At 36.6% G+C, this 26,424-nt stretch overlaps 1 protein-coding gene across 3 annotated transcripts in view; it reads left to right on the top strand.

Annotated features, from left to right (window-relative positions):
• RMDN2 (regulator of microtubule dynamics 2) overlaps nt 1-26,424 on the top strand; it is a 59,521-nt gene that overhangs the window by 20,622 nt on the left and 12,475 nt on the right. For all 3 annotated transcript variants that reach the window (XM_066378485.1, XM_066378483.1, XM_066378484.1), the window contains exons 3-8: nt 3,750-3,924; nt 4,876-4,978; nt 9,345-9,405; nt 18,570-18,645; nt 20,111-20,188; nt 23,905-24,003. In XM_066378485.1, the coding sequence (XP_066234582.1) occupies nt 3,750-3,924; nt 4,876-4,978; nt 9,345-9,405; nt 18,570-18,645; nt 20,111-20,188; nt 23,905-24,003 (592 nt within the window). The remainder of the gene's footprint in view (nt 1-3,749; nt 3,925-4,875; nt 4,979-9,344; nt 9,406-18,569; nt 18,646-20,110; nt 20,189-23,904; nt 24,004-26,424) is intronic.

Below are 26,424 nucleotides of genomic sequence, written 5' to 3'. Positions count from 1 at the left end.
TGCCCCAGGCACTCGAGTGGCTCTGGTCGCAACAGAGCAACGCCCTGGAGGGGCAAAGCATCGCCCCCTGGTGGGCAGAGCGTCGCCCCTGGTGGGCGTGCCAGGTGGATCCCAGTCGGGTGCATGCGGGAGTCTGTCTGACTGTCTCTCCCCGTTTCCAGTTTCAGAAAAAAAAAAAGAAAAGTTTTGCACCAAAGAATAAAAGATATTCACTCATTAGAGTTTCAAAAATTATTTTAATTCCTTATACCATCTAAAGTTATTTTTAAGGATTATAGGGTAAAGATTCAGTTTCATCTTGTTTCATAGAGGTAACTATTTTTTCCCCAGTTGATCCATGGTTGGTGTGAGATCTTCCATACCAACTCTGTCATGTACCACATTTCCATAAATGTGTGAATCTGTTTCTGGGCTCTGTTCTATCCCATCACCCATCCATTTATCCTTGTCCCAATAGCACACTGTCTTTAATTATTGCAGCTCCATAATAGGTCCTAATGTCTGGTGAGGTAAGTCTTCTCTCCCTGTTCTCTTTTTTCAAGAGTACTTTGACAATTGTAGGCTCTTTACTTTTTCATATAACTTTTAGAATCATCTTATTAAATTTCATGAAAGTTTCTGTTTGTTTATAAAACTGGGATTACATTGAATCTGCAGATTAATCTAGAGCAGTGATAGTCAACCTGGCTCCTACCGCCCACTAGTGGACGTTCCAGCTTTCATGGTGGGCGGTAGCAGAGCAACCAAAGTATAAATAAAAAGATAGATTTAACTATAGTAAGTTGTTTTATAAAGATTTATTCTGCCAAATTTAGCGAAAATCCAACATAAAGTACTTGGTAAGTAATTGTTATTATATGCTTTAACTTGCTGTAACTCTGCTTTATAAATTTTATAAAGTTAAGTTACTTCCCTACTTTATAAATCACCATTACTGTGGAACTGGTGGGCAGTTAGAAAATTTTACTACTAACAGAGATACAAAAGTGGGCGGTAGGTATAAAAAGGTTGACTACCCCTGATCTAGAGTTTACATGTATATATGGAGAGTTATAATATTGGGTGTTTTTAACCATGACCATGATATATTTTTTCATGAATTTAGGTTTCTTTTATAAACATCTTTTATAATATTCTTCATAGAATTTTCACATTTCTGTTTTTAGATTTATTCCTAGGTGTTTGATATTCTCAGATCACTGTAAATAAAATATTTTATTTAATTATGCTTTTTAGGTTTTTTTGCTGCTAATATATAAAAATGGAGCTGACTTAAATGTCAATCTTAGATATAGCCAACTTGCTAAGCTCTCTTACTACTCTCATAGCTTGTAGATTTTTAATTGTTTTCTATGTAAATAATCACATCCTCTTCAATAAAAGAAGTTTACATTACATTTGAACAAGGATGTGAAACAGTTAAGGAATTAAATTATGTGGATATCCAGGAAAGAACATACCAAGCAGAAGGAACAGCAAATACAAAGATGTTAAAGCAGGAACGTGACTGCTATATTCAGGGAGCATGAAGGAAGCCAGAGTGCCTGGAGTGCTCTGAGCCAGCGGAACAGCGCTAGGTGAGGTCAGGGGCTTTGTGCTAGGTTCTGCAGGGTCTTGTAGACCACTATAAGGACTTAGGTATTATTTCTAATATTTACATCCATTGGAGGGTTTTGAACAAAGGTTTACATGATTTGAATCAGGGTTTTTTTTTGTTTTGTTTTGTATTTTTCTAAAGCTGGAAACAGGGAGAGACAGTCAGACTCCCGCATGCGCCCCACCGGGATCCACCCGGCACGCCCACCAGGGGCGAGCTCTGCCCACCAGGGGGCAAATGCTCTGCCCCTCCGGGGCGTCGCTCTGCCGCGACTAGAGCCACTCTAGCGCCTGGGGCAGAGGCCAAGGAGCCATCCCCAGCGCCGGGCCATCTTTGCTCCAATGGAGCCTTGGCTGCGGGAGGGGAAGAGAGAGACAGAGAGGAAGGGGGGGGGGGGTGGAGAAGCAAATGGGCGCTTCTCCTATGTGCCCTGGCCGGGAATCGAACCCGGGTCCCCCACACGCCAGGCCGACGCTCTACTGCTGAGCCAACCGGCCAGGGCTGAATCAGGTTTTTAAAAGACCATGCTGGCTATTGTGTTGAGAATAAGCTGTAAGGGACATAAAGGTGGTGAAAAGTGACTATATTCTGGGTGTATTTTGAAGGTAGAACCAACAGGGATTTCTAACAAACTGGATATTGCGTAGAGAGAAAAAGAAGAGTCAAGGATGTCTCGAAGTGTTTTGATTTAGACAACTGGAAGAATGAAGTTTCCATTAATAATTTTGTTGAAGTTGAATATCATTTCATATAGAATCTTTATAAGGACTTTGAAATAAATGTATTTTTGTATCAGCAATAGTGTCACTTCTCTTAAAAATTTGTTTTATTTGTATCTTTGTTAGTATCTGTTGGGGACTGTGACTACATTGGCTGCTGGATGATATAGACATTTGTGTCCTTGTAGAAAGCTATAGATATTTAAAATCTTTCATTTATTATGTATTTTTTATTGACCTCACTCACATTTGGCCTTATTTTTATCTTTTGTTTACTACTCCTAGTTATGTTATGTATCCTTACATACCTCCTTAAATTTTATAACAGGACAAGGTTTGAATAAATAAAAATAAATTTTTTGTTGTTTTGTTGTTGTATGCCACCAAAAACAGGAAATGTGGAAGGTAGCATGAATTTTTAAAACTAAGCTAAGAGTTAGAACATCATCTATAAATATGTATGCATATGAATGTGTGTGTGTGTGTATTTGAGTGCCTTCTGATAAGTTCCTACAACTCTGTATCATTCATTCAACAATATTCTGTGCATATCCACTCTGTGTCAGGTGCTGTCCTAGGCACTTGATACATCAGTTAATAAAACAAAGAATCCTGTTGTCAGAGAGCATGCAATCTAGTGGGTATGATTCTGACCAAAAAAAATGGCACATTTAGTAGGTGTCAATTACATAGTATATTAGAAGATGATACTTACTACAGAAAAGAAATGGCAGGCATGTTAAAGAATGTGGGTGGGTGGGTTGGAGTGTGGAGGTTGCAGTAAATAGAGTGGTCTGGATGAGCCACATTGAGAAGATGACATTGGAGCTAAGAGTTGAAGGAGGTGAGGATATAAGTTAATACTCTTTTGAAGAAAGAGCATTCCGTAAGAGGGAAGAATAAACAAAGGTCCTGAGGTAGAGGTGTGACTAGCATGTTTAAGGGACAGCTAGGTGGCCAGAGAGTTGAAGGAGTGAGAAAAAGTGTTTGGAACCAAAGTCAGAGAAGTGTTGCAGGTTGGGAGACAAATGCCATAGGGCCTTGAAGACTGTTGTGAAGACTCGAGCTTCTTCTGTGTGAACGAGGGCACCACTGCAGGGTTTCAGCATAAGAGCAGAATGATTTTATTTGGCTTTTTTTTTTTTAACACTTTTTTTTTTAACTTTTTTTTTTTTTTTAGACTTTATTTATTCATTATAGAGAGGGGAGAGAGAGAGAGAGAGAGAAGGGGGGAGGAGCAGGAAGCATCAACTCCCATATGTGCCTTGACCAGGCAAGCCCAGGGTTTTGAACCGGCAACCTCAGCGTTTCCAGGTCGACACTCTATCCACTGCGCCACCACAGGTCAGGCCTTTATTTGGCTTTTAAAAGGATCATGCTGGCTTTTATAGTATAACTTTTAAGAAAGTTGATAATTGTTTCTGAAATTTTAGATATATTACAGCTAATACTGACACAGAAGAACAGAGTTTTCCAAGCCCAAAAGCACTTAACACACATATTGAGGAATTAAATTTAGATGTCCTTCTTCAGAAGGCCGATAACTTACGAATGAATGAGTCTCACAAGACGGAGAGTTTTGAACTGCTTTGTGACCACAAAGAAAAGGTAAGAGCTATGATAATAACATGTTTGTATAATATTAATTTTTTATTTAATCTACTATCCCATTCATTTTATGACCATAACCGCTGTGTCACAGTAAATGAGTGATGCAAAATTTTTCTATATTATGACTAAAATTTTTAAAAAGTACATGCAAGAGTTTATTAGGTTCTAAGATTATAAAAATGAGAATTAGAGATATGAGATTTACTTTAATTTTTATTAATTTGTTATATTTAATAAATATAACACATAAATAACAAGAAACTGCTATTCTTTTCAGGGAAGAAAAACTGCATTTTAAGTTTTTTAACAGTTATTAATATAACAGCCATATATATATAATACATATATAATACAACCATCAGTATTTTAATCTACTTCTACCAGAGATTGTTTCTCAGTGTTCAATGTTGGGCTAAATTGGGAAAGCCCGTCCATCAACCACAACAACAAAAATAAGGTTTTGCAATATCCCAAGGAATAAGAAATCTCTCTTTCCTGTGAACAAGCTTAATCTTTAAGGATTTAGCAACTCTAAGCACATTGTTTAAAAGTTTTTAAATCTCCAGGATTATATTTATGTTAAAAAAAAAAATTGACTGCTCTTTTGAGTATATGTGATCTGTAATAATTTACCGATATGATCTGAAATGTTCTTTGAAGCATCATATTGATAATAGATTACTACAACCTAGGGAGACTGTATGGATTCTGGCACCTGTCAGTTCTCCACACATAGGTGTGGAGCTAATGTCTGGATACCAGTAATTGGTTTTAAGTACTAAATCACATTTTATTACCATGAGTAGTTAATTTAAAATGTTATATGCACAAGAATAGATTCAGTCATCTACAAATAACAGTTTACCTGCTTAATTTTTTTTTAAGTTGCAGTGGAAAACGTGTATCATCTGGTCTGAGTTAATCTGATATGCAGTTCTATCTTTTCAGTTTAGAGATGAAGTAGAGTTTATTTGGCGGTTTGCTCGTGCTTATGTAGACATGTTAGAGCTATCTACAAATATCCAAGAAAAGAAACATTTTGCTAATATTGGTAAGTATTTTGTAAAGATTGATTATCCTCACATGACCTATAATAAAACACTTAACAAATTTTAATTAAAGCTAAATTATTTTAGCTAAAACCACTATATTTAATCTATTTCAACATATTCTGGTATTGAAAAATACACACACAGTCTGAAAATATTTGAGCATATCAGAAGAGGCAACTGAAAAACTTAAATTTTAGCTTTTAACGTTTGTAAAACTACAGAAAGTTGAGACATGTAGTAATGTTCGAGAAGCAATAATAGGCAGAAGGCACTTGTCTTCAACAATAGTCTTTTACCACAATTGAAATAACCCTTCTACTTCCTCTAACTTAGAACTGCAGCTGCCACAAAGAAATAACTACTTACTCAGACTGTAATGTTTTGTTTTTTTTTTTTTATTTTATTTATCCTGATTAAATGAGATTAGCCTTGAGTTGATAATTGGTTTAGCTGAGTGATGATTTAAGTGGTTCATTACACTGGCCTCTATACTCTTTTGCATATTTTTGAAATTTTCTGTAACAACAACAAAAGAAAAGCGGCCAAAATGTCAAGTTTATACATATGTATCTCACCTTTACTCTCACAGAATAACAAAACTCTTTCTTGTAAAAAGCCTCTTAACTGCCATCTCTGTGAGCTTCAGGGTAAAAATTTGATGTAAAAACTTCCTTAATTTTTCTCTTATCCCTCTCTTTTCCAAGCTTTCCTTGTCTAAGATAGCTTGAGGAAGAAACAGCAGAAGGTGATGATACTTCAGCCCTCCTTCCTCTCTCTTCTTCTTTCATTTTTATTGTCAGGAAGGAAATATTTCTAAACTCCCTGTAATGACATTTCCTCCACCAGTAGCTTGTCTTGGCAATGGGCCTCTGCACTCTAGCTCTCTCTCAGCGGGAGGGGGGTGGAGGAACCTCTCTCCTGTCCCTTCCAGACTCCTCCTCAGCTCTGGGGGCCACTTTCCCACAGCAGTTCATCCTGCAGACCACAGACAACATGAAACTCTAGAGAAGAGATTTATTAAGTTGAAAGTAAATAAAAATTTTAAAAGAACATACTAGTTTTATATCTATATCTATCTATATATATATATCTACTTAGAAAATCAAAGTATGTCACTGTAAACTATTCCAGGATTCCTCAATATTAAATACACTTTTTTTTTTTTTTTTTTTTTTTTTTTTTTTTTACATAAAGAGAGAGAGAAGGATAGACAGGGACAGACAGACAGGAACGGAGAGATAAGAAGCATCAATCATTAGTTTTTTGTTGTGCGTGGCGACACCTTAGTTGTTCATTGATTGCTTTCTCATATGGGCCTTGACCGCGGGCCTTCAGCAGACCGAGTAACCCCTTGCTTGAGCCAGCGACCTTGGGCTCAAGCTGGTGAGCTTTTGCTCAAACCAGATGAGCCCGTGCTCAAGCTGGCAACCTCGGGGTCTCGAACCTGGGTCTTCCGCATCCCAGTCTGACACTCTATCCACTGCGCCACCGCCTGGTCAGGCCACTTTTTTTTCTTAATCACCTTCCCTACCCCAAGCATTCTGTGTTTTGAGGTAGAAGACACAAAACAGACATGTTCTCTGACTGCAGAGAAGCTTATGGCTTTGTGGGGGAGGCAGTATAATTCAAATAATTCTTTACATATAAAGAAACACACTGAAAAAAGTTGTTGGTAAAGAAGAAGACAGGTGTGAAGAGAGTATGTAGCAGGAGAATATGATGGTGGAGGTGGGTGTTGACACAGGGAAGTCTTTCCTATGGAAGTAATGATTTCACATAGGTAAAATTACTTGGGATCTCTGTTTTGAAATGGAGTTGGAGTTTAACTGAGTCAATGTATAAGATGATAAAAATGGAAAAAGAAACCTGGAACACTGAGGTCACCACTAGTTCGAAACCCTGGGCTTGCCTGGTCAAAGCACATATGGGAGTTGATGCTCCCTGCTCCTCCCGCCTCCTCTCTCTCTCTCTCTCTCTCTCTTTTCTCTAAAATGAATAAATTAAATCTTTAAAAGTGGAAAATAAATAGGCTGGAGGAAATTTGAGGACAAGAATGGAGCATAGATTGGAGTAGGATATATTCAAAACCAGAACATAGTTTATTTTCAAAGAAAAAGGAGTGAAACCTCAGATGTGTTGATTTAGATATTGAAGTAAGTTAGAAATAATTGTATTTTTCATCCATTTAAGAAATATTTATTTCAAAATTACTGTGTTCAGAAACAATGTTTAAATGAAGGGTGAAGAGAAGGAGCGAAGGAGGGACATAAGTAAGACTAAGATGGCGCGACACTAAGGAATTGACTGTATAGAACAATGTGGAGACAGCCAATTATAATTCAGTGCACAGGTAGGAAGTAAGTGCTTTGATGACAAAGTGTGCTGGAGCTGAGATCAGCCATTGAAGGACGTTGGAACTCAGTGTAGGGGAGAGAGAGTGCTGAATGTCATTTTTCAGAGTAGTATATTTAAATTGTTAGCTGAGGGAAGATTTGATTATGGGAGGCTAAAGATTTCTTTCATTAAACTCCAAGTGGAGTGTACCATCATGCAGTACATCTTTTGAAGTACTATGATTGAATATAACTTGTATTATGTATATAAAATGTGAATCTTATATCTAAAGGGACATTATTATTATTTCCAGAATTAAATGATCAACACAAATGCCTCGAATAGGTCACCAAATACACTTCTGTAAGGGAAACATCTTTCCTGTGAGGCTTCAGCTACATAAATGGGGCTGTGAAACCAGTCTGTACACCACCCAGCTGCCTTCCATGTTCTCACAGCAATGGGCTCCCCTCTATTGTAGGCTTGTGCTAGTGTACTAAAAGCTATTTCTGTTCATTTGGCAACATAGCTAAAATGTTGATTTGGTTGTGATGTATGCACGTTAAAAAGTAATTATGCTTTTCAATAATTTATTTACAAATTACTCTTTTAAGATATGTCCACAATGTAACATCAGTTATTATTAAAATACTTCACTTGTTAGCCCTGGCCGGTTGGCTCAGTGGTAGAGCGTCGGCCTAGCGTGCGGAGGACCCGGGTTCAATTCCCGGCCAGGGCACACAGGAGAAGCGCCCATTTGCTTCTCCACCCCTCCGCCGTGCTTTCCTCTCTGTCTCTCTCTTCCCTTCCCACAGCCAAGGCTCCATTGGAGCAAAGATGGCCCGGGCGCTGGGGATGGCTCTGTGGCCTCTGCCCCAGGCGCTAGAGTGGCTCTGGTCGCAACATGGCGACGCCCAGGATGGGCAGAGCATCGCCCCCTGGTGGGCAGAGCGTCGCCCCAAGGTGGGCGTGCCGGGTGGATCCCGGTCAGGCGCATGCGGGAGTCTGTCTGCCTCTCCCTGTTTCCAGCTTGCAAAAAAAAAAAAAAAAAAATACTTCACTTGTTAATTTTTTTCAGTTTATGGGGTTTTCTACACAAAGTAGTCCTCTTAATGAATGGATCTATAACGTACCACCTTAACAAATTAACAAATAGAAGAATAACTTCTATTAAGATTATCTCAACTACTTGTTGAGAAGGGCATTTAACAAGTAATTGGATACTCTTTCCAAGGCAAAAAATAAAATAAAATATTTTTTAAATAGAGCAAGGGAAAAAGAGATAGTGTAAAATAAGACATTTTTAGAAAAGTTTTTAGGATGTAGTTCAGATTTGTTGCAAGTATTTAAGTTTTTTAACCAATAGACAAACCTCTATTGAAAGTAATTATTGCATCATTAAAAGTTATTCTACAATAAGAAAAATGATTTGGGAGAATTATTTATGTACCTAGCCTGCTCATCCTTATGAATAATTAGGTGAGAACTTCTCTGGGCAGCTTTCCCTTGCTCAGTTAGATAGCTTACTCACTGTCTTGGCTCTCTTTTTTACCTTGCTTTTACTTCTTTGCTTGCAATTGTTTGTTTATATACCTGCTACCTACTGAACTGTGAGCCCTTGGAATTCAAAAACTGTGTCTTAATTTGATTTTTTATTACCAGAGGCTCACATAGTATGGCACTTGGAAGGCAACTCAACATGTATTGGTTTCCTTAACTAAAAAACAATTTCTATTAATGCTTTTAAAGAATGATTGAATGACTTTTCTTACACTTGGTTAAATCATTTAGTCCAATGAGTCTCAAAGATGAACATATATCACGATGACTAGTGCCTCATTAAAACACATTGCTGAGTCCCAGAGTCTGTGATCAAGTAAGTGTCCCATATGTCCAAAAATTTGCTATCTGACAAGTTTCCAAGTGATGCTTTTGGTCTTGGGACCATACTTTTGAAACCACTAGTTTAATTCAATAATATCCTCCCCAACTCACATGAAGGTACTAAGTGTAAGTACATTTCTCTTTCAGGAAAGACATTAGGTGAAAAAGCTGTTACTAGAGCACCCATGAATGGATATTGTCATCTGTGGTAAGTGCACAGAATTTATGCAGTCTTTTAAAATTCTAAAACACCTCTAAAAATAACAATGAAAAAAAAATATTTTTGACAGAGACAGAGAGAGTCAGAGAGTCAGGGATAGATAGGGACAGACAGGAAGGGAGAGAGATAAGAAGCATCAATTGTTTTTTTCCATTGTGGCACTTTAGTTGTTCATTGATTGCTTTTTCATATGTGCCTTGACTGTGGGGCTACAGCAGACCGAGTAACCCCTTGCTCAAACCAGCAACGTTGGGTCCAAGCTGGACCCATGCTCAGGCTGGCGACCTCGGGGTCTTGAACCTGGATCCTCCACATCCTAGGTTGATACTCTATCCACTGCGCCACCACCTGGTCAGGCAATAACAATGAAATTTTAAAATATCATTGACCCATTTAACCTGCCATATTCACTGAAAAATATATTTAGTAGATAACAGTAACTTCTTGTTCTGCTTATTCTCATGTATTTTTCAGTGTGCATATTTTAAATATATTTAAGGTAAACTTTCATTCAAGATTTCATAAGTGAATCTACCACAGCAAGTGTCTTTGAATTTGATAACTTCTAATTAAAACTAATTTAATGTAATATTTTGTTTGAAAATAGGTACTAAAATGATGCTGCTTTTCCAACTAAAATGTAGAAAGAATGCTTCAAAGTATAAAAGCACATCAACCATTTCTTCTACCTTGATGAGTCAAGGTATACAAATTCCACAGGTCAAAGAAAAGCCATTTATAATATAAGAAAACTCAAACAAAGGATATTTAATTAGTAGGATTGGTATAAGTGAATGTCCTTGGAGCAAAAAAAAAATTATTCTTGAGTATGTTTTGTTTTGAATCTTTTGTATGTATAGAATTATAAAACATAAATAAGGAGAAACATATTATTTTTAATCTGCATTTCTTTTACTTGTAGTTGCATTTTTGCAACATTTTTTAGTGTCTTAGTTTTTATTTTTTTCCTCCTTAGCAATACAGGTATTTTAGGTGCTAGAAGGATGCAGTAATAAATTAATTTATGAGCCTTCTCTCAGACTTAGGTTTCCAGAAATCCACCCTTCTTCAAGATTATTATTCTTCTGGGGCACTCTTGGGCAAAATCTCTTTCAAAATGGCTTCCTTTCATAGGTCCATATTTGTCCCACAGGAAATTCATTTTTGCCCCACCAACTCTGGGAGTGCACGCCGTTTTCCCAACACAGACCTGCTTCTATATTTTGTCACCAAACGGGAGGAGCTTCACCCACAAACTCTTATCTTAAAACTTCACTGAGTAGAAATCAAGTAACATTTTTTATGGCCCCTAAACTGCAAGGGACACATGCCAAATAAAAAGAGGTCTTTTCAAGCTGCCCTCACTTGGCTTAATATTAGATGTTAGCCTATCCTCTGCCCTCTCCCTTAAGAAAGTGAAAGGTGGAACCCACAGTACCCTAATACTGCTATTCACAGAGACTCATTCCAGGTCTCTTCCTCCCACAGGGATTCTTTGCCTTCTCTTATATAGCCTGGAGATGGGCAAGGGGCTAAGCCTGGCAGAACCTACTAATCATTTTCATAGCATGTCGTACTTTAGGATTTAGAGTACCTAATAGTATTGTTCGGTGCTCTTGGTGCCTCTGCCAAATCTCTGGGAGCAAAGTAATTTTATAGATAATATCCTGGTACATATCTTTATGATAATGTTCCCAGTATATAAGGGTCTTGACTATTATTTCTATAGCCAACTTTACCTTTCTCATATAATTTGCGTAATATAATATTAATAAATTAACATATGCATGCATTAGGTACTTCTGTTCTTTTACACTTTCTTCATCTCCTTTGATATTGGAGGTGTTTAGGAACTGGTTAGCTAGATTTAGATGCAGAAAGAACACCCAGGTTCTGCTCCTGTCTGAGCTGTTCCTCCTCACCCACCTCTCCCTTCTCCTCCTCCTCTCCCTTCTCCTCCTCCTGGGTTGCTTTTCCTCTGCTCTCCTCTCCCTTCCCATACTGCATCTGCATTCATGCAGAATCACACTAAACATGTATATTTTATGTTAATTCTCAAATTGAGGACGTTTATCAGCGTGATCTTCCAAATTTTCGTAGAGGAAACTGTTGACTCTTCTCCGAGGGCTTCGTAAGTACCATGAAATCCGTCTTGTGAAGACAGACTATGTTTAACTCTTCCTTAGTGGGTTGCCCAGTCTCCCATCCACTAGTCTGGCTGCTTCTCTTTGTTCATCTTTTTTTTTACTTTTTTGTTGTGAACTAATTGCTATTGCTATCTTTATAACTGTGGAAATTAACCTCAAGGTTAAATCTTATCCACACATATCCACAGTAATGATCCTATTGTGTGATTTCTTATTCAGTATCAGCATTTAATTTAAAATATAAAAATTTAACAAATTCAAATATTAATATTATCTAAGTTCTTGGGATATATTATAATGAATCTACTAAATACAAGAATTCACATTTATATCAATAGTAGAGATTTAGGGTGATTAAAAAAAGAGAAAACTTGATTTGAGAAGCAATGGGTAAACTAGGTTTACCAATTCTGTGATTAATTAAAATAAAATATAGTGAGAAGATCTTATTCTGCTGGAATCTATGTTAGTATGTTAAGACATTTTCTCATTCATTCAGCATAAATGACAAACTATGGCCTACTGATCAAATCCAACTACTTTCTTTTGTAAGTAAAGTTTTGTTGTGCCCAGTGATGAAGTTGAATACATGCAACAGAGACTCTCTGACCCCAAACAAAGTCTAACGTGTTTGCTGGCTGGCCCTGCTGCAGAAGTTTGCAGAGCTATGGTTTACAGGGTTGTGATGGTGTATAAGCCTTTATTTTGAAATAAAAGATGCAATCTTTAGGAATAATTATTGTAAATATTAACTTTGAGGGAATAACTGAAAATACCATATTATTTTAAAGGCTTGTTTTTCATCTTCATCTTTTCCAGAATGAAATTGCTTTGTAACCTTAAGGCTATACAAGGTTTCTTTCTGGAATCAAGAGACTAAAACCACCAATGAATTTGCAGTTTGTTAGCCAAATTGGCCTGATTTTAATCTTCTTATATAAATAAAAATGTAAATGTTTGTTTGTTCAAAATCTTAAATCTCTGAAAGTTCTTCACCAATTGCTTTGAAATTTTGATACAACGTTGCATTTGAAAACGCATGTTTTTATATACCTACTATTATATAGATGTCACACCTGTGACAGGTAAAAACATGCTTTTTTTTAAAAACAGCGCCATCTGTTGGACGTAAAAGCAACACACGCTATACTAAATATTTTTACGATTCCATTTCAATGTCATGGGAGAAATATAAATTGCACATGGCTGAAGATATTTTCCATCGACTACGCAAGGAAAATTCAAATATGAACATGGATATCACAGCAGAAATCTACAACAAAACATTGATAATGATTGAAGATTTGTGCTTGGAAATCGTGAACAAAGTTCTCAATCAATTGGGAATGCCATCACCAAATTGATCTGCTGCTGCTTCGTTCGATGTAGAATTGCGTCGTGAACAAAATTACAACACGGGTGATCTTTTGTCGTATGTGCAAATATTCCTAAGCTAACGCTTGAGCAAAAAGGCATTTACGATCAAATAATGCAAACTGTCAATTACGGGGTTGGAGAAATCTTTTTCTTAGATGTGCCAGGATGAACTGGTAAAACGTTTTTATATAGATTGATTCTGGCAGCAATTCGATCCCAAAATGACATAGCCTTAGCTCTTGCGTTGTCCGGAATAGCTGCAACATTGCTACCAGGTGGAAGAACTGCTCATTCCACTTTGAAATTGCCATTGAACATGCAATTCATTGAAACTCCCATGTACAACATTTCCAAAGCATCCGACATGGGAAAAGTATTGCAGAAATGCAAACTTATTGTTTGGGATGATTGCACAATGGCTCACAAAAAATCGCTCGAGGCTCTTGATCGGTCATTGCAAGATTTGCGTGGAAACATCAGACCATTTGGGAACTCATTAATATTACTTGCAGGAGATTTCAGGCAAACATTACCTATAATTCCTCCATCGACACCAGTGGATGAAAAAAATGCTTGCCTGAAATACTCTACTTTGTGGCGACATGTAAAGACGTTAAAATTAACTACAAATATGCATGTCCAGGTGCAAAACGATCAATCAGCTGAGATATTCTCACATCAATTGCTGGAAATCAGAAACGGAAAGGTGCCGGTGATCTGCTCTCAGGATGAATTTCATTGCCTCATAACTTCTGCAATTTAGTGATGTCAAAAGAAGAATTGGTTGAAAACATATTTCCCAATATTCAAACCAATTATAAGAATCACGATTGGCTGAGTGAACGAGCTATTCTTGCGGCCAAGAACAAAGACGTCTACAAACTTAACAATATTATTCAGTCTAACATTCAAAGCGAGGCAGTCACATACAAGTTTGTCGACACTGTTGTGGAAGCAGATGAAGCTGTTAATTATCCAACAGAATTTTTGAATTCACTTGATCTGCCAGGGATGCCACTGCACGTACTGCAATTGAAAGTCGGCGTGGCAATGATCATGTTGCGAAATACCAACCAGCCAAAGCTTGCAACGGCAAGTGGCTTGCAGTAAAAAAATTAATGAGCAACGTCGTAGAAGCAACAATCTTGACAGGACCTTTCAAAAGTGAAGATGTCCTCATTGCTCGCATTCCTATGATTCCAACGGATATGCCATTTCAATTTAAGAGATTGCAGTTCCCAACTGGATTGGTGTTTGCAATCACCATCAACAAAGCTCAGGGCCAATCTTTAGACTTGTGCGGTTTAGATCTAGACACGGATTGCTTCTCACATGGACAATTATATGTTGCATGTTCTAGAGTCGGCAAACCAGACAATCTCTATATCTGCACAGACAACAGAACAACAAAAAATATTGTATACCCACAAGCATTGTGAAATTAAACATATTAGAAACGTGCGCTTTCTCTTTTCTTTCTTTTCCATTTAACCAGACTGAGCCACAGCAACACGTGGCCGGGTACAGCTAGTTATAAATAATGTTGTACATGTTTGTTGTTCTCTACTGTTCACAAATTATATCCACATGCCTCATAGTATGTGATTCACAGAACAACTTGTTTTCATTTTATAGAAAGGGTAAGCAAGGCAGTGTGTGTGTGTGTGTGTGTGTGTGTGTGTGTGGTGTGTGATGTGTAGATTAGTAACCAAGGTTCACACGATAAGTGGAAAAACAAAGACGGATCTCATATCCTTAAATACTCAGTATTCTATTACATTATTCTCTCTCTGCTTTCTCACAGTGTAAATAGTATTTATGCTCAGTCAGAAGTGCTGCATGGAAATGAACAGAGTTGTTTTAGTAGCTGTTGAAACAAGAATGTTTGTCGATTATTGAAGACACACTCAATAACAATGCCAATAAAATACAGAATTTTTGTCAAAATGCATGTGGTTAGAATGGCCTCTAGATGGAGGTAATAGACCATATTGTGAATTAACTTTCTTCAGTGTTCTCATCAACTTGAGAATTTAGGAAATAAAATTTTAAATTACAGTTTTAAAGATGAACAATAAAACACACACACACACACACACACACATACACACTCACACACACTGAAAGACATAGGTGGAATTGATTGCCAAAAGAGAAGTGATTATCCTTTGCAAAAAAGTAGTTAAATGAAGTTTGAGTTTATGATATGTAGGAAGATAAGCACTGTTTTGGACTTTAAAGAAACAGACTCCAAAAAAGGTTATGAAAATCATAAGACTCCAGTGACAGATTATTTATAAGGAAAATGTATATATTTCCTATAATGATATTCATAAATCATGGTTTTTATTCTTTACTTAGAGTAACTTGGAGAGAATGTGCTGAGAGCACTATTAAAACCTAGATGTATGCCTAAATAGTTCTGAAATCAGAAACAGAAGATTGATTCCACCAGTGTAGATCAGTGAACATAAACTGCTCACAAAATTTAGGGGATATTTTATTGCTTCATATTCATTTTGAAATATCCCCTAATTTTTGTGAGCAGTATAGAATAGTTTTCTTTGATTCCAGCACTGACAGTTTGTTGGGTTGTTCTGTGAATCTCTGGATAAGGACATTCAGATAGACCCAACACAGATTTTTCTAAAAAATGTGGCATGATATTTTTTATTATTATTATTTCTTTGCTAGTAGATAGGGAAACAGAGCTAGTATGTAAGCAAGGCATTAAGGCAAGTTCACTCCTAAAATTCTTGTGAACAAGATGTAGAAATGGGCTGTCCATGCTGACAGAAGGGTTTGGGCCTCGGTTACTCAACTGGATAACTATTGACAATATCCTTGTCAATCTGCAGAGGATTCTGAAGTTCCGGGTCTATGTCTTAGACACTAGTGTGTTTAATAATTTTGTCAGTGAGTGAAGCTATAAAGGTATGTTTGTAAAAATTAACAAAATAACACAAGTTAGGAGGATATATGGTATAGGATGGGTGACAGTAGTGATTCAAAATATTTTCACGTTAAAGGAGCTACTGAATATGGATAAATATGGAAGGAGTAATGGAGGGAAAGTGTCAAAAAAGTGTCCAAAAAAAGACATTAAGGAAGAACAGATAGAAATTTTAATGAAGTAGAGTTAACAATTTATTAATATTTATTCATTGTGAAAATGATGTATCAATATTGTATGTCAATATTGGTGCATTTGTGATAAAAATACCACAGTAATATGATGTAGACAATAGATAAAACTGGATATGAGTATATGGGGGAACTCTGTATTATCTTTGCAACTTTCCTGTAAATTATGAGCTAATTGTATTTTATTTATTTTTTTATTTTTATTTTTTTTACAGTGACAGAGAGAGTCAGAGAGTGGGATAGATAGGGACAGACAGACAGGAATGGAGAGAGATGAGAAGCATCAATCATCAGTTTTTCGCTGCGACACCTTAGTTGTTCGTTGATTGCTTTCTCATATGTGCCTTGACCGTGGGGCTACAGTGGACCGAGTAACCCCTTGCTCAAGCCAGCGACATTGGGTTCAAGCTGGTGAGCTTTGCTCAAACCAGATGAGCCTGCACTCAACCTGGCGACCTCGGGGTCTCGAACCTGTGTCTTCCACATCCCAGTCTGACGCTCTATCCATTGCGCCACTGCCCGGTCAGGCAAGCTAATTTGAAATAAAAGTTTATTTTTAAAAGAGGCTTGCCTGACCTGTGGTGGCGCAGTGGATAGTGTCAACCTAGAATGCTGAAGTTGTCTGTTTGAAACCCTGGGCTTGCCCAGTTAAGGCACATATGGGAGTTGATGCTTCCTGCTCCTCCCCCTTTTCTCTCTCTCCTTTCTCCTCTTTGAAATGAATAAATAAAAATAATTTTTAAAAAGTGGCCTAAGGCTCAAAGTTTTAAGTTATAATGACAAAAATAGGGAGTTTGAAGATGGAAACTGTGTGGGATTTTGCTCCACATTCTGGAACTCTTTGGGAGGAATGACAACAGAATGACAGCATTTCAAAAGAATATGGTGAGGCTGGAAGTGACAATAGCGGTTCTCACAAGTGAACTTGAGAGTCTTTTTCTTGTCATCTTCTCTTAATTTCTCTGGTGGGTGCATATATATATGAAATGCAGTCTGATTTTACACTTTGCAAGTAGTAGTATTTCCTCATAGTTAAGTTGTCAGATCACTTTTAGTAAAATTGATTTAGTCATCACTCTTGCTTCTGCTGTCCCATATTCCACTGATTATGTAGAAACTGAAAATTTAAGAGATCAAAAAGTCATAGTTGAAAAGTACCCATTTTATTGGTTGTGCCTAAGTTTTGTGAATTATGTAATCTTTTGTGTCCAGAAGTGGTCTTACTGTTCCAAAATAAGAAAACTGTTCACATCATGCCTGATCAAGTGGTGGTGCAGTGGATAGAGCGTTGGATTTGGACGTGGAGGACCCAGGTTCGAAACCCCGAGGTCGCCAGTTTGAGCACGGGCTAATCTGGTTTGAGTGAGGCTCACCAACTTGAGCCCAAGGTCGCTGGCTTGAGCAAGGAGCAAGGGGTCACTCTGTCTGCTGTAGCCACCCCCCGCTCCCTGTCAAGGCACATATGACAAATCAATGAATGAACAACTAAGATGATGCAACAAAGAATTGATGTTTCTCATCTTTCCCTTCCTGTCTGTCTGTCCCTATCTGTCCCTCTCTCTATCTTTCTGTCCCTGTCCCCCCCCCAAAAAATTGTTCACTTCATATTTATTCTAGAAAGTTATGCTAATCCACAGAAACAATAGAGATAAATTACACCCAGTGTTACCTTTTTCATTTCAGTTATGACAATGCAAGTAAAAATTAACACCTACTCTTAAAATACTTAGGTAAATGAATATTTTGTCTGAGAGAGAAACACAATGAAATAATTACTCCAGAGATTTTGCACAGACAAAAACATTCTGAATGCGAAAAGTAATATATCCCCAAATATAAGAATAGCTAAGTTGCTGAACAAATATCACATCCAATTTATAGTCACATTGTTAGTTATGTAAATTTTGTATTTCCAATGGGAAAAAAGTCAATAATCCATGGGCTGCTCCATTCTAGTAATTCATTGTTGCCAATTGAAGGACATGAAGAATTGTTCGAAGAAGCTTATTCTAAAATTACCTTTGACTTTTTTGCATTTTAGTCATGATATTTTTTTATTTTTAAATGACATTAAAGGAGGCCATGAAATTTTTATTTTTATTAAAGAAAAATCAGGGATTTGTTGATATTTTTCTATTTAATGCTTATGTGATTAGATGTTTTTCTGAGAGTCTCTTTGTAATTTTAATGTTGATGATGACAGTGGCAGCTAACATTTCCATATGTGTTATGTGCTAGGCAGTATTCTAAGCAATTACATGTTTTCTTACCTTTACAGCACATATGTGAGCAGGATGGTGTTAGTATCCCCAGTTATAGATGAGGAAACTGACTTGCGTTAATGTTAAGTGTTTATTATTTTTAGGGCTCTTGCATCTACTTGGATACTTCTGTTATATATTAAAGAATGTTTCAGAGACATTAACTGTTACATTCATTAGTATTTGAATAAAAATTTACACAATAGCCACTTTTTTTTTTCAGGTATGCAATTTCGTGTGGCCATGTATCTGAGTTTGAGGGCTTACAAAACAAAATCGACTATGGAAATCGCTTCAAGGTATTTCTTTTTTTCTTTTTTTAAGAATTTTTGTAAGTATTTATTTGAGCCCAACTGACAATATGATGGAAGCAAGATCTCAATGCTCCCAAGGTATTTCTTGATATTAAAAATGTTTTGAGCTGGGACAGGGCAAAAAAGAAATGTTTTAATATTGCCATATGTTCTATTAACAGATCTAACTCAAATTATTCAACAAATTAATCTCTAGGAATTTATCTTTGTTATTTAAATGAAATGATGTTCTTCAAATAAAACCATGCCAAAAAGAATCAAACTACTTCAGTGATTAAAGATTATTATTAGTCTAGCCTGACCTGTGGTGGTGCAGTGGATAAAGCGTTGACCTGGAAATGCTGAGGTCACCGGTTCAAAAAACCCTGGGCTTGCCTGGTCAAGGCACATATGGGAGTTGATGCTTCCAGCTCCTCCCCTCCTTCTCTCTCTCTGTCTCTCCTCTCTCTATCTCTCTCTGTCCTCTCTAAAATGAATAAATAAAAAAAATAAATAAAATAAAATAAAATAAAAAGATTATTATTAGTCTAGATCCTGAAAGAATTCAGATAGTAGATGAGTATAATTTTTCAAAGGTAGAGAATTAGCCTGTTGGTTATGAGCTCATCAATACCATAAACATGACTGGCACTACACTGCTCACAAAAATTAGGGAACCAGGGAATGTGCAGATGCTCCAGTACTTTCAGCCTTTTGTATAGCACATTTTCACCAATGAAATAAAAGTTGATTTTGCATCTCATTTGCATAATCGAACAACTTTCTTTGACTTGTCGGTTGCTTTTCTGATATTGTTTAATAAAAAAAATCAAATGCTTTTTTAAATCACTTTATATTTATTTTGAAACATTTCCTATTTTTGTGAGCAGTCTGCATATTGACTTGCAGGTGGAATTGAATCCAATTAAGGGCTTAAATTTACCATGGTAGTTGAATAAAATAAATAATGTAATATATATCATTCATAATGTGCCTCTAGTTATAATAGCTCCATAAATAACCCCTCAGGGTCAGTAATTTTAGTGATTGGCAGAGAGTTCTTTGTTTCCCGGTAACCATCTGACTGGGCCAGTGGAAGAGGTACCTCTCCCATCTAGTTCTGCTGTTTTTTCCTCCATTATACCCTAATTTGATATTTGTAAGCTTGCCTCTGAATCAAGTATTAGCTAGGCAAGTCATGGGTAGACTATAATGTGACTGCGTGTTTTCTATTTTATAGTAACATTTTGGCTTTGAATTATCTGTAGCTTATTAATTCATACTCACAGTTCTGGTTCTAATTCTGAGAAATCACTTTTGATAATGAGTTATTGACAATAATTAATTGCATTAATGATAAGGATTGAGGAGGGAGACATACTAAAACTCCTTTGAATTTATGAGGCACAGTTCTGTTCTGTTTCTACCTTGAAACCTTGAGAGATGAAATTTCTTTGGGATTTTCTTTCAGGAACATCTAGATAAAGCAATACAATTTTTACCCGAAGAACCCTTTTTATATTACCTCAAGGGAAGATACTGTTATACTGTAAGTGGAATGCTCTTACGTATAAATCTTATTTGAATATATTCTGATTGTATGATATATTTTCAATGACTTATTCATTCTTTTATTATTTTGCCTAGATAGATAAAATAGAAAAAAAACAACACATATTGTATTAGTTGATATACACTGCTCACAAAAATTAGGGGATATTTTATCGCTTCATATTCATTTTGAAATATTCCCTAATTTTTGTGAGCAGTATATTTATATTTTATCATTTATAAGTTAGATATTATGTTATATACAATATATGGTTTTATATATTATGTGAATTTTCTTCCTGTACTGCCTTTCCATTTCCCCTGGTAGCAGTACCCACTGTGTCCCTCTGTGCTCTCTCAGGGGGTCACCAGCCACCTGCACACACGTAGCCTGTATTGGAGCACTGCTCTCTGTTTTGTGGGAGGCTTTTTTCATTCAGAGTTGATTATCAATGATGTGCTCACTGAAGAGAAGTAAATAAAACACTGTCCTTGTCTTCAAGAAAATTAATTTAGAAAGGGACATGAGACATACAGAAATAAATAAAGGCAGCTGGTGAACCTAAGTCTGAGTGTCTTCAATGACATTAGCTTATGGAAAATTAACAGAATGTGAAGAACTATCTTAAGAGATGCATGATGTCACCCTATCATTAGATTTAATTTCTAAGTAAGAATAAACAAATAAATGGAGATGCCTGAAAAATTACCATGACGAGAAATGCTGTTTCTGAATGAGAAAATTAGGGTGAGCAACAGAGGAAACTTTTAAAATGAGGCGCAAAGAAGATTAGGGATGAGCAAGATTTATTGAACACCTGCTGCACATCAGTATGTGTTTTATGCTTGGATATCTTATCTCAAATATCCTATAACAGCTCTAATAATTTTAATTATCTCAAATAGTCTCTTATATGCAGTTCTTATTATGCTAGTTTTAAGTATTAAGAATTTGAATCTTCATGAAGTTAGGAGATTCCTTTAAATTTTAAAAACCATTGACCCAATCTCACCTGAATCTGGAACTTGAATATATATTATTTGTTTAGGCTTCAAACATTCAGGAAGGAAATTTTAATGCAAAATGGAGCCTGACCTTCATGCTATAGACAAATAGCAGAAGCTAATGATAATCCTTCCTGGAGGCATGAACCTTGAGAGTCCTTATAAAACTCACGCAGAGTGGCCCAACAATGATGAGCTCACCATCAAAAATAATAAAATATACAAGAAATAAGCCATCAGGAATGACAATCAACAGAAACAACAAATGAACAGAAATAGATCTAAAGGACTTTCGATTTTGGTAACATGTAATGCAAGACATTAAACAGCTACTCACCTAGTTGTTTTTTAATAAAAAGAATTATAGGGCAAAATGGACAAAGAGTCTATATAAATTACCAGGTATATATGGAAAAAATGAAGCAATTTTTGATATAAAAAGTATATTATTAGGCATTAAAAGAAAACTCAAAGGGAAGTTTTAACAGTAGTAAGCACCAATAAAGAAAGAATTAACAAACTTCAAGATGAACCTAAAAATGTTTTCTGGAATGCAGCACAGAGTAACAAGAATGGAACTATGAAGAGATAAAAACACATGGCAGGTAAGTAAGGACACCACACAATGGTAAATTTCCACCCACCTCTTTTGGTAAGGAATAGAACAAGAAGACAAAGTATTAGTACATTTGTAAACTTTGGAGCCTCATATTTGGAGCCTTGATCTAATAAACATATATGAAAATATGTACTTAACCATTGGAGGATATAGAGTTTTCAAGCATATGTAGAATGTTTACAAAATTGACCATATATGAGGTCATGAAGCAAGTCTTAATAAATTTCAAGGAATTGCTACCATATTGGTTTTCTGATCATAAGGCAGTTAAACTAGAACTTAAAAAAAAATCTTGAAATTAGAAATAATAGGAAATGATCATTAAAAACCATGACATTTCATTTTCTTTCCTCACTAGATAAAATTTTAAAATATCAGTGTGAGATGTTACAAGGATATGGAACAACAGAAATTCTTACATTGTTGTGGGATCATAAATTGGCACAATCACCTTGGAAACAATTGGGTATTATCTTTTAAAGTTGAATACTGGTCTACCATATGACCCACACTGGTGCCTACCCTAGAGAAAACTCTTGCAAATGTGCTCCAAAACACATATAGAAGAATGCTCCTAGCAGCCTTGTTTCTAAGAGCAAAAAATGGAGAAGACCCAGAGTTCATTGACAAAAGAGTAGATGAAAAATCATGGATGTGTGTTTAAATAATAGAGTATTTCACAGTTATTTAAATGACTACCCTTCAGTTACAGTCAAGCAGGATGAAATCTTAAAAAAACTGTAATATTTAAGTGAAAAAGTTGTACAGCTGAAACTAGTATAATTTTATATGTCAACTGTAATTGAAATATAAAAAAATTATTTAAAAAAAATTTTTTTTTTTTTGTATTTTTCTGAAGCTGGAAGCGGGGAGAGACAAACAGACTCCCGATTGCGTCCGACCGGGATCCACCCGGCACGCCCACCAGGGTGTGACGCTCTGCCCACCAGGGGGCGATGCTCTGCCCCTCTGGGGCGTCGCTCGCGACCAGAGCCACTCCAGCGCCTGGGGCAGAGGCCAAGGAGCCATCCCCAGCGCCCAGGCCATCTTTGCTCCAATGGAGCCTCGCTGCGGGAGGGGAAGAGAGAGACAGAGAGGAAGGAGAGGGGGAGGGGTGGAGAAGCAGATGGGCACTTCTCCTGTGTGCCCTGGCTGGGAATCGAACCCGGGACTTCTGCATGCCAGGCCGATGCTCTACCACTGAGCCAACTGGCCAGGGCCTAAAAATATTTTTCAGAATTCATCAAAAGAAATAACACAATAACATTTTTGTAAAGTTTTAAAAAAAAAGCAAAAATAAGCACACCAATCAGTAACATTATATATAAAAGCAAGGGATACATGTTCTTTAATAGAGGTTAATGGCTACCTAGGAACCTAGAAGATGGAATTGGGAAGGGAAGCACAAGATGGGGTTGAGGAGAGCATCAGTACCCTTTTAAGTATTTATTTCTGAATCCTTTTAATCTTTTATGATAAAAATCTAATATATATTTGGGGAAAATAAATTTTTTTTTAAGAAAATAAAAAGTAAGTGGTAAAATGGACTTCAATTTTGATGGATATTGGTTAAAAAAATTTCTCCTGGATTGCGAATATGTATATGAGGCTCTCACTCTACACTCTCCCTAGGTTTTGAATTCTCATTCTGTTTAAATTTCTGAGATGCTGCCTTCTGGGTCAGATTGACAGCATGGAGCAGGCAGGAAGAAAGCAAAGGCAGGATCTTGTAGCTAGTACACTCTTGTACCAAGAAATATTTTGCAGTCATCTGAGAGTCATGAGTCAGATGAACAGACAAGGTCAACATTATTCCCCACCCCTACCTTCTTTTTCTCTGATTGAACACAAATCTTATGAGTATTTCAAATTGGTTTTGTAAACAGTGCTTTCAGAATTCATATTTTGTTAGAATTATGAAAAGGAAGGTAAAATATTAATATCATAAAGCTGATATATGATATGTATCATTTATGGATTTGTATTTACATGTATTATGTGCATATCTATGCACAAACATCTAACTAGGGAGAGATTATTCATTCAAAAGGTGAGCACTGTCTAAGAATGATGTTGCTCTATATTTGCAGGTGTCAAAACTGAGCTGGATTGAGAAAAAAATGGCTGCTACTCTGTTTGGAAAAATACCATCCTCAACTATACAAGAAGCTTTGCAAAATTTTCTTAAGGTATATTTTGTCAATCATTATTTTAGTGTTAAACTAGCTACTATCTATACCAGTCCTTCCTACCCTCATCAAGAAATATATTTTCTTTTCTCCACATGTATATATCTAATGGTTTGCATCCTAATTTTGTTTTAAGCCTCTCATAATGTGAGTTATGTTTTAAATCCAAACTACTTCTTAGAGCAGCTAACTAGCTGCCCTTGGTCCCAGATACAACAGCCCTTACTACCAAATACAAGAGCAGTTCTCCAGGTCATATGAATATGTTTAAAAGAATTTATGCCCTGATTATTAGACTTGGTCCCAAATACAAAACAGTTTAATCTTAAAGATGCCAAAAAGGAAGAGTTATTTTAAAAGCCATTCAGTAAGTTGCAGGCAGTTCTATGAAACATTCTAGGGGCATCAGACCAAATCAGTATTTCCATTTGTGTCTTAATATGTGTAACTGCTATACTAATAAAACTCTAAGCAGTAATATGTATGTGCAGACATGTAAATGTATACTATACCCACACATACAATCGACTTCCTCTTGTGCTAATCCCTTCATCTTTGTCTGAAACCAGTTATAGAATCTTACAGATACTAAGGTACTTATTTAACACCTACGATATCAAATTTGTAACAACATAAACAAAATCAGGCTTTGAATTGTATTGTCCGAAGTATTAAACATTTTGTGTGTGCTGATTCAGTTGTGTTTTAAGGATTGACTTTGTGGAACTGAGGGAATGTAGAGATCAAATAGTCTAAAATGAGAACTAGGTTTCGTTGTACTTTCCATCTCTGAACAGATGGCTAGTGGCTGGCTAGAATGCTTGGTAAAAAAGTCCGTGTTCTGAGATCAAGCATAAGCCCAGTGGAAAAGAGTGCTGGGAATAAAAGTATTAGAGCCATATATTTTATATTTTTTATTTAACGTGATTTTTTTTATTTTACGAAGACCTCAGGAACTGAACTTTTCCCAGTGGCACACAATGGCACATCAAGGATGAGAACGAAGTCTAAGGCTGCATCATCCCATTTCTTCCCCCCTTTTTCTACCACTGAGAATTCTCCCATTTTAAATTTTATAAAAATATAGATCATGGTATATTTATGATAAAAGATTTATGTAAACTAATTAGCAAAATTAATTTGTCATTGGAACCTGAAACTTGTTTCTTCATAATATCAAATTTATAATTGGGGTTCAGGTTGTCAGGGTACAGCACAAAAGTTTTTAAGGTGCTAATATATATTTGATATTACACAGATAAAATCAAAAGTAGTAAGAGGCACAATAGTGTAGCAGTAAGGATGTGAACTGTAGAGCCAGACCACCTGGTTAAATTCCATTTCACCACCTACCCAGGGATTAGCATTGAGCAAGTGATTTATCCTCTCTCTGTCAATTTAATCAACAACATAGAGATAATAGTACCAGACTCTGTGTTGTTGTGAAGATTAAATAAGTCAATACATGTAAGTTGCTTAGAGACTGTCTAGCACCTATAAAAGTTCACAGAGTTTTTACTTCATTAAAATGTAAACACCTTGATAAACCATCTTGGGGATGTCACCATTCAGTTATGACTTGGATTCTGGCTGGAAATGCGTTCCCTGGCCTTGGCCAAGACAGTGACAAGACATCAGGAATGCTTCTCTCCATATTTATTGCTGGGGGTGCTAAGGAGCCCAGAACGTGAGGGCTAAGGCCGTGGAGGAGCTAAGGAGTGTGGGAGGTAGAGAGAAGGGAAAGGAAACAGCACAGACCTTGGACCCCACACCCTAGCAGAGTCTCCCCTCCCCCTGGAGGTCATGTTGTTGGAACCCAGATGTAGGACTCCTGCCCTCCCTTACTCCATCCCTCCAAAGAGCATTCACAGGGGCTAGGAAGTGTCCCAGAGCCATCCAGCTTGGTCCTGCAGAGATCAAGAGCACTGGCTTTAAGATCAGACACTCTTGAGGCCTGAACCTTTCCCCATCTGCATACCTAAGCATGTTTCTTTATTTCTCCTCATCTTAGATCCTTCATCTCTACCTACTTTATGTGTTTTTTGTGAAGACTGAATAAAATAGTACATGTAGTTTTCTTGGCCCAGGGTCTAGCACATTAAGTGCTCTAACTAAAAATCAGTGTTAGCTCTTATTGTTTTGCTCTCATCACAGTGAAATCTTGTCCTACAGCCTCAGAACATGTAGTGAAGTGGTTTTGGACCAGGAGTCATCTGGAATTCCCTGTTGTATCTTTCTAACTATAGTATCCTTCCCACCTCATCAGAAATTCTGACATGATTCCTTTAGGCAGTGGTTCTCAACCTTGGTTATATGTTAGAATCATCTGGAAAGTTTTTAAAAAATGCCTCCTAGGCCATAAGTCACGCTAATTGATTCAGAATCTCTGAGAATGTTCAGGTATAGTTTATAAATATTAAA

The sequence above is a fragment of the Saccopteryx leptura genome, chromosome 3 (genome assembly GCF_036850995.1).
Source record: "Saccopteryx leptura isolate mSacLep1 chromosome 3, mSacLep1_pri_phased_curated, whole genome shotgun sequence".
In the NCBI taxonomy this organism is placed as follows: domain Eukaryota; kingdom Metazoa; phylum Chordata; class Mammalia; order Chiroptera; family Emballonuridae; genus Saccopteryx; species Saccopteryx leptura.
This window is presented reverse-complemented; position numbering and strand designations above follow the sequence as displayed.